Source organism: Terrapene carolina, unplaced genomic scaffold, assembly GCF_002925995.2.
Source record: "Terrapene carolina triunguis isolate 2854851 unplaced genomic scaffold, T_m_triunguis-2.0 Scaffold189, whole genome shotgun sequence".
NCBI classification, from domain to species: Eukaryota; Metazoa; Chordata; order Testudines; family Emydidae; genus Terrapene; species Terrapene triunguis.
Genome location: NW_020664540.1, coordinates 15383609 through 15400030, shown reverse-complemented (window position 1 = coordinate 15400030; position 16422 = coordinate 15383609). Strand labels below are relative to the sequence as shown.

At 37.6% G+C, this 16422-nt stretch overlaps 1 protein-coding gene across 2 annotated transcripts in view; it reads right to left on the bottom strand.

Annotated features, from left to right (window-relative positions):
• MAP4K5 (mitogen-activated protein kinase kinase kinase kinase 5) overlaps positions 1-16422 on the bottom strand; it is an 80759-nt gene that overhangs the window by 27470 nt on the left and 36867 nt on the right. For both annotated transcript variants that reach the window (XM_026654198.1, XM_026654199.1), the window contains exons 4-14: positions 12107-12197; positions 10883-10947; positions 8628-8683; positions 6824-6871; positions 6678-6720; positions 5603-5675; positions 4333-4464; positions 3741-3803; positions 1743-1824; positions 915-1031; positions 537-615 (exon numbers count right to left, since the gene is read on the bottom strand). In XM_026654198.1, coding sequence (XP_026509983.1) covers positions 537-615; positions 915-1031; positions 1743-1824; positions 3741-3803; positions 4333-4464; positions 5603-5675; positions 6678-6720; positions 6824-6871; positions 8628-8683; positions 10883-10947; positions 12107-12197 — 849 coding nt within the window. The remainder of the gene's footprint in view (positions 1-536; positions 616-914; positions 1032-1742; positions 1825-3740; positions 3804-4332; positions 4465-5602; positions 5676-6677; positions 6721-6823; positions 6872-8627; positions 8684-10882; positions 10948-12106; positions 12198-16422) is intronic.

Below are 16422 nucleotides of genomic sequence, written 5' to 3'. Positions count from 1 at the left end.
ATGAAGTAACAGAAAAGTATGCAAGTTTCAATTTTGGTTTTGGAAAAATACTGTGGGGGAGGGATAGCTCAGTGATTTAGCATTGGCCTGCTAAACCCAGGGTTGTGAGTTCAATCCTTGAGGGGGCCACTTAGGAATCTGGGGCAAAATCAGTACTTGGTCCTGCTAGTGAAGGCAGGGGGCTGACCTCAATAACCTTTCGGGGTCCCTTCCAGTTCTATGAGAGAGGATATCTCCAAATATTATTTATTATTATTACTGAGGAGATTTTTTTTGTTTGTGTTTTTTTCTTTAAGCGTGCCAATGGTAAAAGTCAAGTATCAGAGGGGTAGCCGTGTTAGTCTGGATCTGTAAAAAGCGACAGAGAGTCCTGTGGCACCTTCTAGACTAACAGACGTATTGGAGCATAAGCTTTCGTGGGTGACAATGGTAAAAGTGGCTCTCTAAGGTTTGCTATAAAAGAGTGACACAGACACCCTCCATCAGGAAAAATAAATCAGCACCACAAAATGGGAAAAAGCACATTAGGGACTTACAATTTATCTCTGATGCTGTTCTTTCCGCTCTAGCATTCCTGTTTGTAGAGCGAATGGTGTGGCGAATAACAGAGTGAGGCTGTTAGAAACAGAAACATTACAATTCAGTTATAGTGCCTTCACCTTAGATCTCATACCATAATTAAAGGGAAAGAAGAGCTATTATAATGGGGGTCACACTCTGTTTCCTACCCATGATACTTTTATTGCCTGCTCTGTGGCAAGGCCTCCTGGTTTCTACAGCACTGCTGTGCAGCAGAGTAGAATAATTTTTCAACCCCTCTCTGAAGTGAGAATCTACGTTTACAGAGTGAAAACAGGAGAAGATTTTTTACACATCAGCTTTTCAAAACAGGAAAAATGCAAATATGTTCTCACCTCAAAATCATCGTCATCAGTTTCACCGTAATGTGTATGGTTTTCAGGATTATTTACTTTGTCCAACAGCTCAACTGCTAGAGATCTCGAGAGACCGGGTTGTCCTACAAAACTATGCTAAAAATCACAAAAAAATAATATGTTACAGTAGGTTTAATCGGAGGCAGATATTTAACCCTGTATGTCTGGGCTTCAAAAGATTAGCCTTCTTGTTTTGAAAAACTTTATAACCGACACTCTTCAGAAAATCTTTTTAACGTCTCCTGAGCAAGTAGGCCTCTAAAGCATGCATCAGTTTTGGCCTCTAAAGCATGCATCAGTTTTAGCCTGATCGCATTATGGGTCAGTTGCAATTAGAAATTAAGACCCTAGGTGTGCAAACATTGATGCATTTGCTTAACTTTATGCATGTAAATAGTTCCATGGAGTTCAATGGGACTCTTTAGATGAGTAGAATTAAGCATTCGAGTAAGTGTTTTCTGAATCAAGGCCTAATTTTGCCCTATGGGGTGATTAATAACCAATCTATACAATTAATTCTACCAAACTGGGGCATACTGTTACAAAATGCCAGCCTTTGGACAATTAAAACTGGACTTATCTTGCAGTGTAGACAGGTATCTTTATAAAATCTTGCACCAAATAAAACTTTTGTATATTCCATGAGATTCCAATTTCACTTTTGCTGCGTTTGCACCATTAAGCACACTTGTACGATAAGAGTATGAAACATAGCCCCCTTTTGGTGCACTAATGACTTCTTTCTCTGTGAAACAATAGATTTAGTGGTGACATTACAAGTTCTGACTTTTCTTTTTAGACACTTACAGTAAGGAGTCTTTCTGCGGTTGGTCTCTTCTTTGGATTTTTTGTAAGTGCTATTTTGACAAAATTATGGAATGTTGATGACCTTTACATAAAAAGACAAAGAAAAAATTGAATACTTAAAATCAAGTTAAGTTTTTCTGAAAAGGAAAAAATAATGGTCACTTTCAACGTAACTGCTATATAAATGGCAAAACATCTGCTGAATTAGAATCCTGCTCAAATATCCCAAGGCATTTCAGATTTATACCATTCTGCTGCTGAGTTAACTAGCTGGAGATTACTACTACTGTCCCTTTGGGAAAAGCAGTCAAAAGATCAGATTCCATTTGAAGTCTTATGGCACTAGATAACAGAAATAAAAATAATATAGTGAATTAGGTATACAGCAAACCCACAAAATCCAGGCCAGTCTGACACTCCACATTATCTCATGTCACCAGGAGGAAAATAAAATGCACAATGGTGAAAGATCAGGAGAAAGCATCTACCTCCCCTTTCAAATGCATGGCTGAGATTTTCAAAGCAGTTCAGATGATTTAACGACACCTCTTTCTTTTAAATTAATGCAAGATGTGAGGCTAAATCCCTTTGAAAGTCTCATCCTACAATTTTTACTTGTCTTTCTTGCACATGTTTATTTTAATATATCTTTCAAGGGATATATTGCCTGAATTTGATGACTTTCAGGGCACGTTGCAAAACGTATCCCTCAGGCATTTGGTAACAAGAAGGAATTGGACCAGTGGAGGGCGGGGGGGGGGGGGGGGGGCTGATGATCTGCTTCTTGGAGGTGGGTTGTACTGAACTGTACTACTGCACATCGAGTTTTATTTGTGATGTGCTTTTTATGGCAAGAATGCCTAGAGTATATGGATAGGTACTCTTAGCATGTGCACAAATCTTGTGGGGGGGGGAGGGGAGGGAGAGAAAGAGGTGCAGAGTGCAAAGTTTAGTGCAGAATGCAATTCACAGAAGGATGTTTTTCCAAGTGATAAACAATTTTAAGTATCTGCCTGCAGCAATACTGGCAGAATCCCCCTCTCAAAGACTTAAGGAAAAAAGGACAGTTACTTAGTCACCAGCAGCATTCTAAGTACCTAAATGGGATTAACTGCTTCACTACAGCGAGTCTTCATCACATGCACAGTGTCAAACTAATTGCCAAATGTGTGTTCTGGAAGGAGATTTTTTTCTCTCCAGATAGCAGCCCAGAGGGAGTTTTCCTTTTCCTCTGGACCAGCAGAGAAGGAGCAATTAGCATTATGTGGGCCTGTCCCACACAATCAGTTTCCTGCCACTGCAGAAGGGTGTGCACTGCTGGACCTTGGTCCTTTCTGTTGCATTTGTTTCTAGGTTCCCATAACATCAAATCATTTACCAAAAAAAAATAAAATAATAATAATCTCTCTTGCTTGCTGGTACATACTGCAGATGTTTCAGCCTAACACACTTCATCCTCAGGGAAATCATCTTTCAGATCACTGGAATGAAAACTAATGCAGCACACTTTTATCAATGGTTTTCTTCTTCCACAGAGCAATATGAAATTAATGTCCCATTTTTAGAGATAGATTGTTTTAAAGCATGATTTACCAGGGATGAATTATGTTCCAAGAAAAACTTCTGAGTTTGAGCAAACAAAGATGATTTTTTGGTCACTGCAGAAGTCATAGCAATTTAAAAATTCATGACCTATACTAAATTTAGCCCTGATCCCGCACTGAGAGCTTCACAGTTCAGATTTAATGGGGCGCTGCTTGAACAGGGAGTCCATTCGCATGGTCCTCATTCCAGGATCAGAGTCTTTTGCTGTAATTAAGTATTTTGTTTAGCAGTAAGAACTGAATTTGAAGGGACAACACATGTATAAAAGTACCAAATGTGCATATGTGTTTGCAGGTTGAGGGTATATGCTTATGAACTGTTGACATAAATAATCATTCACATGATCTTTAAAATATGCATTGAACAAAGGGAGAGAAATTTTACTTGACTTACCATTTTGCTTTTTCCTTGAGCTTTGGAGGTTGAAAGTTGCTTTTAGACATTAAAAACAAAGCCCTAAGATAAAGCAAACATCATAATATTATACAATATGAAAATAATTCATTTTATTCTAATATCTTGAGATTGAATAAAATATTGTACAGAGCAGTTCTATTACTCTACAAGAGACAATATGAGCCGATGAAAATCCAAATGAGTTTTGTCGTATGTAACATAAAAGATCTTGTAAGAGACAAAATAAAGCCATTGATTTTTTTAATTATGGACAGTGTTTTTGACATAAAATCTGTTTATTTTCATGCACAACCCTGCTAACTAGAGGGCTACCATAGACTGCGGGAACTAAAACACTTACAAAATGTTGTGTCCTTAAGAATCTGACTCTACATCTTTAAATCAAGACTGGATGACTTTTACAAAAGGTGTGGTGCACTAAAACAGCAATTATGGGCTTGATGTAGGAATCCCTGGGAGAGGTTATAAGGCCTGGGTTATGCAGGACAGACTAGACGATTGTAATGGTCCCTTATGGGCTATGATTTAAGAAAATGCTTGAAATGAGCGAGTTTCGTGATCAGCAGACCTCATTGGATGAAGGTCAAACATAGGTGGCTGAAGTTCTCCAAGTTCGATTGCTGTTATGCCAACTGCCCAGATATCACAGAGTTGGTTGTAACCGCCATTCTTTTCCACTGCTGCAACTTCTGGGGCCATCCTTTAAATGTAAAATCATCATTTGATTACACATTATACACCATCACTTCCATAGCATCTCCTTTGACCTGAGGATCTCAAATCTCTTTACATGATTACTGTGGAATTCATTCCAAGGCAAAGGGCCTACACAAAGAGTGTAAATGGGGCCTGATGTGATCCTCTGCACTGGGATGAATTCCTTCCATTAAAAGAACAAAGATACAAGGGGTAAGTGTCTTGGCCAAAGTCATGAATTCTGTAGCAGAGCCAGGAATAGAACCCAAGTCTTGTGATACCCAGTCTAATCCTCTAACCCCAACACAATCTTTCTTCCCTCAGTCTGTTTTCTCTAACATGAATACATTATGCAATTTTTTGCAATTTCTAATACAATATGCAATTTAAAAAAATCTATAATTTAAGTGTTTTGTCTATATTCAGTCCTCATTATGGCTATTACGCTAATGAGGGATCTCTGTATTAAGGCAGTGCCTCAATTCAATGCAGTTAAATTTGCATTTTTATACAACCCAAAAATTATAAAGTTGAAAATGTCTGGCATTTCAAAGCCTTAAATAGCAAAGACTGTTTTGAAACAAAAATAGCTGAAATGTGCTTCTTTTCACTATAATGTCCCCTGCATGGGGGAAACCCAGATGTCCACATTTAGGTTTTGTCAGCAGAATTTTACTTAAATTAATGCTTATATCCAAGTATTGTAACACATGCCTATATATACGTGTCACTAATTGTGATCTTAGACAGCACTTTCAAATGCTTTGTCTTTGCTCTTAAAAAGTTTTTCTGTTCACCTTTAAGATATAAATATTATGTTTTTATATTGGTGAGAGGGAGAGGAATTACAGCAGCGGACCAAACTCCTACCATGTATACGAATAACATTCAGCACTGTATTAGATTGGCAAAGGTGTCAGCCATGCTATTAGCATCACATGGTTGATGTTACAGTGATATTACAAAGCAACAAAATGACAATGTCATATCTTGCCCAAGCACATTACTAAAATCAGAAAGTTTAAATAACTATACTATGTCTGTAGTTAAAACATATCTGTATTTTAGAAGCTTTAGTATAATTTGTAAATACTGACTTCACTTTGCATGTAGTCATTCTATGAATCAAAGCAATTTATTACCAGTAAGGGGTACCAATAAAAGATTTTCTCTTCGCAATGGTGGCTGTTATTTTTGCTGCTACACCAAAGTCAGCTGTAAAACAAAATTACATCATCATTACATTTCCTAGAGATTGAATGTTCAATGAAAAACCAACAACACTCTAGGAATTTATTATAAATCAACAAAACACACACATTCCTAGGTAATAAAATTAAGATAATTGTTTACAATGTTAATCTCTCAGGTAAAGAAGAGCAGAAAATTCTAGCCGGAATTTTTTTTTTTTTTTTGAATGTCTGGAAATTGAAAGTTAGGTTTCTTCAAGCTGCCTTAAAATGGACCCTGTTTCGCCGCTTACCTCCACCGGTCTTATCACACCATAACTGAATCGTATCAGGACATAATGTTATGTATTCTAATTAATATATACTGGGGGGAAGATAGAATGGCATTGTAGTTATGAGAGTGCTGTGTCAATGAGGAAATAACAGGGGAGATGTTTTGTTTGTATTGTTAGGACAAGAAGGACTCTCTGATGATAGCAGAGCTACATTGAACGCATGGTATTGCAGATAATCATCCTATGTACCCAGAGCCAGTTTTGTTTTACTGTATTTACACTATAGTACCTAAAGAATTGTAGTCCACATTGTAGGCAAAGGATGCCTGGCCAGTTGATAGAAAATGGGTATCCATGTGTGATCAGAGTTAAAGTTGTTAATGGAAACTGAACTATGAGGTTTCTAGGCTTTCAATTAAAAAAAATATATATATCGTGTCCTCCTAATACATTGCTTCTGCACATCCACAATGGAGAAGTGCAGTTAGACATGTGGCCACATACATTTCTATATGCTTGCTTTTCATATCCTGTTTAGTTAAATACAAGATAGGAGAAAGGAGTATTCATATCTCATACTCTGCTGATAGTTCTCGCCAGAGTGAACTGTTGTGTAGCTACGATGTAAGTGCAAAAGGTGTCTCACTGAAACAAAGCATCTGAATTGGTACCTTAACTTGCCACCTTTTGATTGGTTCAATTAAAAAACCCTCATTCAGTTTCTATTTACTAGTAAATTCAACTGAACTTACCTAATTTTATGTCTCCATGGTCTGTTAGCAGAATATTTGCACCCTAAAACAAAACATGCAAAAATTAATATGCTAAAATAATATTTGGAACATTTTTCTGCATTACAAAGAATTAAATTAGTCCCTGAAGTTTTAAGTGACCTTACCTTAATATCTCTGTGCATTTTGCCCTTCATGTGCAAATAAGCAAGACCCTACAAGTCAAAAATAAATCTATAACTCAAGTTTGCCATGTTAACATACTACAAAACATAACATTTCAAACTGGATTTTTAACAGTTCAAACTCAATTTGTAGTTTTAATTAAAAATTGAAAAAATGAACATTGAGATTTTGAGAAAATGCGTCCATGGCTTCTGCTCCTCACCACTCCTGATTCCAACACCAACACATGTGCAGACTTTTTTCAACAAGTTATATATGTAGCATTTTTGTTATATTTTTAGCTTCAAAATGCACCTCAAGAGGAATAAGATTTATGACTGAAGCCAATAAAGTTTATTTACTTCTCAAGCCTAGAAAGCTTTCAGCCAAAGTTTGCAAGCCTGGGTGCCTAAATCCACATTTAGCTCATAAATAAAAGTGGACTTGTTTTCAGAGGTGCTTAATGCTGGAATCTATCACTGAAAGTCAAAACACGTTCTGCAACACCAATTCTTACTGCTAGGAAAATATTAGCTAAGAGGTTAGGAAAAGAATTGCCATATCAGATCAGTTCGTTGGCCCATTTAGTCTACAATCTGCCTCTGGCAGTGACCAGTTCACCAATGTTTCATAGGAAGGTGAAAGTGTCTTCTATGGTTCCCCTTACACAATTATATATGGATGTATAGAGCATGAATGGTAGAGTTCCTTCCTGACACAAAAATGTCATGATCAGCTTACGCAATGAAGCACGACATTTCACTATCTATAGACTCATAGACTTTAAGGTCAGAAGGGACCATTATGATCTTCTAGTCTGACCTCCTGCACAACGCAGGTCACAGAATCTCACCCACCCACTCCTGTATCAAACCCCTAACCTATGTCTGAGCCACTGAAGTCCTCAACTTGTGGTTTAAAGACTTCAAGGTGCAGCGAACCCTCCAGCAAGTGACCCGTGCCCCACGCTACAGAGGAAGGCGAAAAACCCCCAAGGTTTCTGCCAATCTGCCCTGGAGGAAAATTCCTTCCCGACCCCAAATATGGCAATCAGCTAAACCCTGAGCATGTGGGCAAGACTCACCAGCCAATCTATGTTGTGTTGGCTTACATTTCTATAATTAATTATAATAAAATGAACCAGAATTTTAGCAGTCCAGCCATAGAATTTTTCCCTCTACAAAACATTTGAATTCACTGCCATAGATTGATTATACATCACAAAATATTTCATTTTATTGCTCAACTACTCACCCTCTCTTACTAGGAATTAGCTGTCTTCTGCAATGAGATTCAGAAATTTATCCTAAACAATGGCTGCATTGAACCATCACGTCAGTTGGACGGTGTATGAGAATAGCCAGGTCAATCTAAAGCCTCAAATCTCCAAAGACTTACACATGATGAAAATAATTGCATTGAAATCAATGGGACTACTCCTGGGGTTAAAGTTAAACATGACCAGGACTGGGGCTTAAAATTCTGATCCTGCAATACAGGCAGATTCTTATAGCTGTATAAATCCCTTTGCAGGATCAGGGAACTGATATGAAATGCTGCATTAAAATTATTTAATAAAGTATTTGTTGCACCACATTATTGTAATATCCTACTAATTTATAGTAATACTGGAAATATGAAAAACGAATTTGTTAACCCTAGCAAACTGGTCTCATTGAAGCTATATTCCCAGGTTAACAAATTTAAGTGACAGCACAGCACCTCCTTCTGAAATAGTTTATCTTCCACATCTTCCTCATGTGTATCAAAAAGAGGCTTTGTTCTGTATCTACAGATGTACAGTACCTGTAAAGTTTCTCTGCATACATATGCAATTTGTAGCTCTGACAGTGGTCCTGTTACTGAAAACAGAAAGATAGAAACAAGTCTGTGCACACTATACATACACCACTGTAAAACAGTTAACAGAATAGGGTAGTATCCAACCTGCAAAAGCTCAAGGGACACTTTCAACTTAAAATATAGTTTATTTAAAAAAAAAAAAAAAAAAAAATAGAAAGCCATTTTAGGTACTATTCTGACAGTGTTTTTCTGTAGTTTTCCAGCCACGTTTTTCGTTATTAAAACAAAAGAGGGCTACTACCCAACTTCTCCAATATGAACAATGGAGGGAAACTGATAATACGGGGGAACAGTGAAACTGGGTGTACCCAAACCATCATCAAATGCACAAAGTAAAGAAGCTGAAAAAGAGAAGGAACATCTCCCATATCTCTCAGGTATAGTAATCCTGTGTAATATTTGCAAAAAGAGGTAAACATTTGCCAGAGAACAGAGAATTAAAACATTTTCAGACAAATGTGATTTTTAAGTTGATGACAACAGGGTAAGAATATTGTTTGCACTCTTCATGGAGGTAAAAAGCAGCAGAGATAATTTCTGTTTGCCTTTTAAAATTAGAAATTTAGATCTTTTTACCCTGGATGACTGTGGCATCTGAAGATTGTTTAAAAACTTGCTTTCATCGACAGCTATTTATATTACACTAAATGACTGAGACATACATAGATGAAAGGATATCTTTGCTTAAAATTCAGAATTCCATCCCTTTAGTTAAGGTCTGAGAAAGCCCACAATCTGCTTTCCAAGACCTCCAACAAGTCTTCCAGCAAAACCAGTGAAGACCAAAGCTAACATATATGAAGTAAAAAGCAAGCAGAATTGTTTAGAAAATACCTTTTTAGTCTTTATTCATCATAAAGGAGAACAAAATGACACACCCCTTTTTGTCCTTTTAAGATCACATTCAGGGTTTTCCTAGCAAAATTAGCTTGCCCAGATTGTTCACTATATGTTTAGCCTACTTTTACAGGTCTAACTTGTAATCAAATAGTATATCTGCAATATGAGAACAATGTTACTGTAAGAACTTTGATTTTTACATTCCATGACTTGAATGTTTCAATAAATGCAGTATTTGTTACTTAATTACTTCAGTTATTAACATAACTTTTTGGGGGGGGGGTTATTTTGTTAATTTTTTCAAGGAAAGGGAATACACTACCAATCCATGTTAACATTTTAAGAAGGCTTTGAAAGTCACATTTCATTGAGATGAACTTCTGCAATGTGACTCAGAAATAGTCTCCAAGCCTATTAAGGGTAATAGTTGGGAATTGGTCCTGCTTTGAGCAGGGGGTTGGACTAGATGACCTCCTGAGGTCCCTTCCAACCCTGATATTCTATGATTCTATGAATAGGCATTGTGATGTCACAAAAAGGGCGTGATTTCATTAGGAAATGTTAATTTCTCAGCAAATACCAACTAAACATGATCATTTTCCAGTCACCTGTAACTAACTTTTCTCTCCCAGGACTGACTTCACAATAAGGACTGTTTACATGCAAGATTGAAGGGTTTTCTTCATTCTTTTTTAGAGTTAAAGAGCAAAAATATCTCAAAGCCTTAGTGCTGAAAAAGTGTATTTTGTTCACTTCTCCAATAACTAAAAATAGCTAAAATATATTTTAAATTAGAAAACAAATAAACCCACAAGCGCCTCATCTCTACGTTCAAACCATGCATGAAAAATTTGAATCCCCTAAAGAAGAATTTCTCAGAAAGCTGTGATCATGTGAAGATGGGAAAATAAGCTTTACATTAATTAGCAGTTTAAGGGTTATTTGTTCAATACAATATGGAGAGATTTAGGTATGTATTTCCATTATTTTTAATAGGAATATGTACTCATCTGCTATTCATCACATTGGAAATATTCCTCCAAATACCTAGTTGCCAAAAAGGGCTCCATTTATTCCTATTTAGGATCTATCTACAGTAGAGGTACTTATTTATTTTGTAATGTTCAGTATAAAACAACAGGTTACGAACACAATATAATAGTCACCATGTTTATGAAAAGTTCTTGACCAGTTATGTAGAGACCTTAGCCAAAATGAAATAATTGTTCATTCGTAGCAAATGAAAAGTAAAATGCCAATGGATTGCCATTAAAATGACTCTCTATTGTTCTGTCATATTTTCTTTGCTTTTAACTTCGAAAAGATGCAAATAAATACCAAAGTAAGTTTCAAAATACCATGGTAAATGTCTTGAAGTGATCCACCTCCACAGTATTCCATGCAGATCCACAGCTTTTCACGGCTATTTTTAAAAAGTTAAACATAACTGTTAGCAGTTGACTGATCTATATACAGTAGATGCAGTCAATAATTATCATGATTTTATTATTTAACTGCTAGTTATTTGTTATGTTTTCCATTTTCTTATACCCTGAGAAAGTCTAAAGTGCTGATGTATCACAAAACCCAGATATACATTTTGCATGTGTTTTAATACATACAGAGCAGTCAAGTAAATATCAATTCTCATTTAGTGTGAAACTCCTTACGTGTCAGATTCACTGACAAATTACTCTGTTGATCAGAACTGTAATATAACTGCCATAACCATGACCTTTTCTCCAAAATAAAGTTCATGTAAAAATACAACTGAGGCATACATTCTATTAACTGAGATAAAATTATCTGGATATGCTATGCTATGCTAGTTTCAATGCTCAAAAGTGTGTTCCTCATAGATTCCACACCTCAGTTTTTCAAAGAAATATTGGCTTAAGGATTTAGCCATAAGTCCAATTAAAGTCAATCTGAGTGGCACCTTTCACTTTGAAAATGTAACTCCCCAAGCAATTTGGAGACAAGATCTCCTAGAACTGTGTAGCTAGGATAAGAGCCCAACTGTGGAAAGTGATGATATATATTCCCACAGAGCCCACTGATAAACTGCAGAGAAATGGAAAATATTCTCCTACTTTTTGTACAGTATTTAATGTGTATACCTGAAAACACAGCCAGCTGGCCTCACCTCTTCTCTCTCTTCAATATTTCACAGCTGTCACACCACAGCCATGAAATCTGATTGTTACCAACAATTCAGATTTAGAATATTTACAAATCACAGCTACCCAACTATACTTTTGTAACAGCAGTACCTTTAAATAAAATACCAAGAAGCATAATTCTTTGGGTAAGTAACTAGCCTTTTTTATTTTAAAAGTTACTAGAATTTCAAATCTCCCCACCAACTTGGTAGGAAACCAAAACTCCCAAAACATCAGGCTATGAGGCTGGTTGCATTGCAACAGTCTCCAGGAAGACGGCTTCTGGCTAGCAGAGATGGTGCAGTACTAGTCATTATTTTAAAAGGCAACTAGGAATCAAGGGACTGGGGCGTGAGGATAAAGGTGGTACTCCCTGGAAAGGAAGAGTTGTAGAAATGCACACAATTAAACAGGACTTACTTGAGATAGCTTCCAAAGTAGGCTACAATGTTGCAGTGTTTACATTCTTTAACCATATAGATTTCTTGCTGTATCAATGAAAAATCATCTCCTGAAAAACAAGAGATGGCACGGTCACGCCAACAACATACATAAAACACAGACCTATATATAAATCAGGGAAGTGGGCACATAGTGACCAAGAGCTTGAAAAGCTCTGAAAACATGCACATAATTATGAAACCCCAAGCCACTGTATTTTGACAGCTGCTGACCCTTTTTGAGAGTTTCCAACACAGCATCCTATTCAATATCAGTGATCCATATATGTCCTTCTTTTCACTTTCCAATCTTTTTTACATGGTTTGCATGACACCAAAAGGTTTCTTGAAGACCAGTGACCAGACAGCAAATGTGAAAAATCGGGACAGGGGATAGGGGGTAATAGGAGCCTATATAAGAAAAAGACCCAAAAATCGGGACTGTCCCTATAAAATCGGGACATCTGGTCACCCTAGTGGAGAAGAGCTGGCCTGGCAGTCTAGAGGTAGCCTGCAATACGATCAGTTCACTCACTAGCCAGAGTACTCCCAGTGCTTGCTGGCAAGACAGTACTCAGAGGGATGGGAACATCATACAATGCTTTTCAGCAGCTCCTTTGGCTACTTTCAGAAGGGAACTAACTGGTTCGGTAGGGGGTTGTTCTAACTCTTCATTTGCAGGGATGGGGGAGGGTGGGTCTATAGTACCAGTGATTCAGGAGCCCTGAAGGCAGAAGGAAATGGTCCCCCCCTGAGAGCAGACACCACAAAAACTATTTTTAAAAATATTCCATTTCCAATTAATTCTGGGGAACAGCATATCCCCAGCACAGCTCTCTCCGTCACTGATGACCAAGCGAGGAGGCCAGAGTCAGAGTCCCAAACTCTGATCTCCTTGCTACAGATGCATTTTAAAATGATGGATCATAGTGGTTATGCAAGTAAAATTAAGCATCCTAAGCAATGTCTGTCTTGAACGCATTGTAATTAAAAAACACTTATTGAGACTGTTCGCTGCCCTTGATATTTCCACCATTTAAATATAAAGGGATGCTAAAAGAAATTTGTCCCATAATTTTAATTTTATAAAAAGGTTTTTTTTTAAAAAAACAAACAAACAACTAGGAAACAATAGAACTGTTTGCTTAATACTAGGTCATTCCGATGAACAATAATTTTAAAACAAACATTCCCCTGTAGAATTTAGAACCCAAACATTACAGCGCTAAGGCTCAGATCCTCAATCAATGGGAGTTAAACACTTAAATCCCTTTGAAGGTCTGGGCCCAAGAACCTGAAACTGAGTGTAAACAAACGTTAGACAGGTTGGTTTGATTTTCAGCGTCCAAGCTCAGAAACTTAAAAACTAAATTAGAAGCGAGAATCTCAAAAATCCAAGGTGTTATTAGCAAGATGGGGGGGAGGGGGTGAAGAAGCAGCTAATTTATAGCATATGATTTCACAACACCCCTTTAAAATAAGCCAGAAATACTGATCTACGTCATGAATTCACTTAAGATGTTCTTTTTAGATAAGAGGCATGAAGACGAGACATTCAAAACGTCAATTCTTCCCTATGTGAGAATTTACAGTAATAAATCTTCACAGGTTTAGATCATTTATGCTAACTTTCACTCCAAAGAAATTATAACCCTCTGCAAACAGGTTCAAAATGGAAAAGCCGAGTGAAACAGTAGACAGGTTACAGGCACGTAATTACATTTAAGAAAATATTGTTTCTAAATGAGTATTAATAGTGTTCCCTGGGTATATTATGTAAACTTTTTGTGCCTTACTGCAATGTTGACACTAGAAATTAATAATATAAATTTGTCTCCTCTCCCCTCCCCTCTCCCAAACAAAACAAGCCCTATAGTCCATCTCTAGGTTGCTCTGCTCACAGATTTTGTTCAACAATAGCATATCACGATATCTGCAGGAAGGACCTGGTCCAGCTCCAATTAAGTCAATGGGAATCTTTCCATTTACTTCAACAGAGGTTGGATCAGACCCTAAATGATGGGGCACCAACATTACTATGGTCACTTTCTTGCAATGGAAACCAGGAAAAGAGGGAAAAAAGGGGGCTGGTGATGGTGCTTAAGGAAGTGTGTGACTGGGGGCCTAATTTTGGAATGTACATTTTAAATGCATGTTCTGCAGCCAGATGCTTCTTTGGCAACAGATGGAATTTAAATTCCAAGACAAAACTCCATTAAGATGGAGTCAGGGTTGAGAGCACATATCCATAACAAGGGTAAAAAGCATTACAGGTATGTTGCAGTTATCCCATAGCCTTGCAGTACAAACCCAGAAAATGAAGAGTTACACTTACAAGAACTACGAGGAGTCCTTGTGGCACCTTAGAGACTAACAAATTTATTTGGGCATAAGCTTTCGTGGGCTAAAACTCACTTCATCAGATGCATGGAGTGGAAAAACAAGAACTGCATAGTTAAGGTACCCAAACAACCTTAACTCTGCCCTGTAGCGACATCATGTAACAACAATGATGATGATGAAGGTATCTGTACCCCGAGTTTAGATAAAGCCAATTAAAAAAAAAAAAAAAAAAGACATCAGGGTATTTTTTCTTTGCTCTTCCATGGTGCCACTACATGCAGAGTTAAGGCTACAGCCAAGAGCAACAGCAAAAATACCAACCCTGAAGAGGAAGGTTCTTTAAGGGGGTTTTAAGACACCACCAGGGGTATTTCCTAACGACTGAGACAAGAGACAGGTATCCTCTGAAGAATGCAAGCAAATGAGAAACCTTCAAATACAACTGGCCAGTTCAAATAAGAGCTATCCCAAAAGAAGAGCTCTCGGAGACCAGAGTGTTTGGACTCCTCTCTCATCTATCCTATATGCTGAACCTAAGCAAGAATACTTAGCAAACGTATTGCGTGAGGCCCACATGGCTATTGATCAAATGAACATTGATATGGCCAGTCAGGTCATAGTAATCCGAAATGTAGCCAGACAGCTATTTAGACATAGTCCTACTGTTAACAGCATTAAAAATAAAATAATAAATAATATATGGAGATATACCCATCTCATAGAACTGGAAGGGACCCTGAAAGGTCATCGAGTCCAGCCCCCTACCTTCACTAGCAGGACCAAGTACTGATTTTGCCCCAGATCCCTAAGTAGCCCCCCTCAAGTCACAACCCTGGGTTTAGCAGGCCAATGCTCAAACCACTGAGCTATCCCTCCCCCAAGGAAGAGGTGTGAGGTGAAACAAGAGGTGGAGAAGGCTGTCTAAGAGCCTTAGTGTGCTTCAAGTAAAACCACAAGAACTTTTGAATGTTGAGTATACAGAGAAGGGCCTCGCTGGGGTGGACAAGCAGGCATGGAAAAAACATTAGCAGCACAATGGGCTCCTAGAAAGGTGGAGCTCAAAACATCACCTTAGAGGAGACTCTTCGAGGTGCCTGAAGCCCAGCACCTGAGATAGCCATTCTTTTTTGTTTATACATTGCAAGCTAAATAAATATAATAAAGCAGTTTCTATAAACCAGATGATCAGGTTCTGCACACTTTTTGTACTGTACAGGGGCGTTCCCCTATGATCATACTGAATTTTGGCATGAATTCATGCACCTGCCTAAAACTATTACTGTGAACAGAGGAATTTTGGGTTTGAGTCAGGTGGATTAATTCACTCCAGTGTCTCTGACAAATTTCCTACAAGAAACTGTTAAAACACTTATGTATAACAGACTGGAGCATTTCAAAATTAATGTCATTTTAAAAGAAGGTCAACATCAAATCCAAAAGAGTAAGTTTGAAGGAAGAAATCAGCACCAGGAAGGCATTATCTTTCGCTAGATAACAATGTTTGCAGTGTTGTTGTAGCCCTGTTGGTTCCAGGATATGAGAGAGACAAAGTGCTGAGATAATATCTTTTACTGGGCCAACTTCTGTTGGTGAAAGAGACAAGCTTTCACATCCACAGAACTTTTCCTCAGATTGTGGAGCTCGAAAGTTTCTCTGTCACCGACAGAAGTTGGTCCAATAAAAGACATTACCTCACCCACAGTGTCTCTATAGATAACAATATCAGTTCTCCAGCTGTTTGCATCACATCAAATGATGCCAAATCCCTTGTTAACAGAAATGTCTTCACATCAGAGGTCATCACTAAGTACTGTCTATTCATGAACAGAGTCTTGAACATACATGGCACTTTTATTTCAAAGAGATGATCAAACAAGGTCCCAACCCTAAACACCTCACAATCATAGGTAGCAGCCTGAGTTGCCCTTACAGAGACCTTGCCTAGCAAAGAGG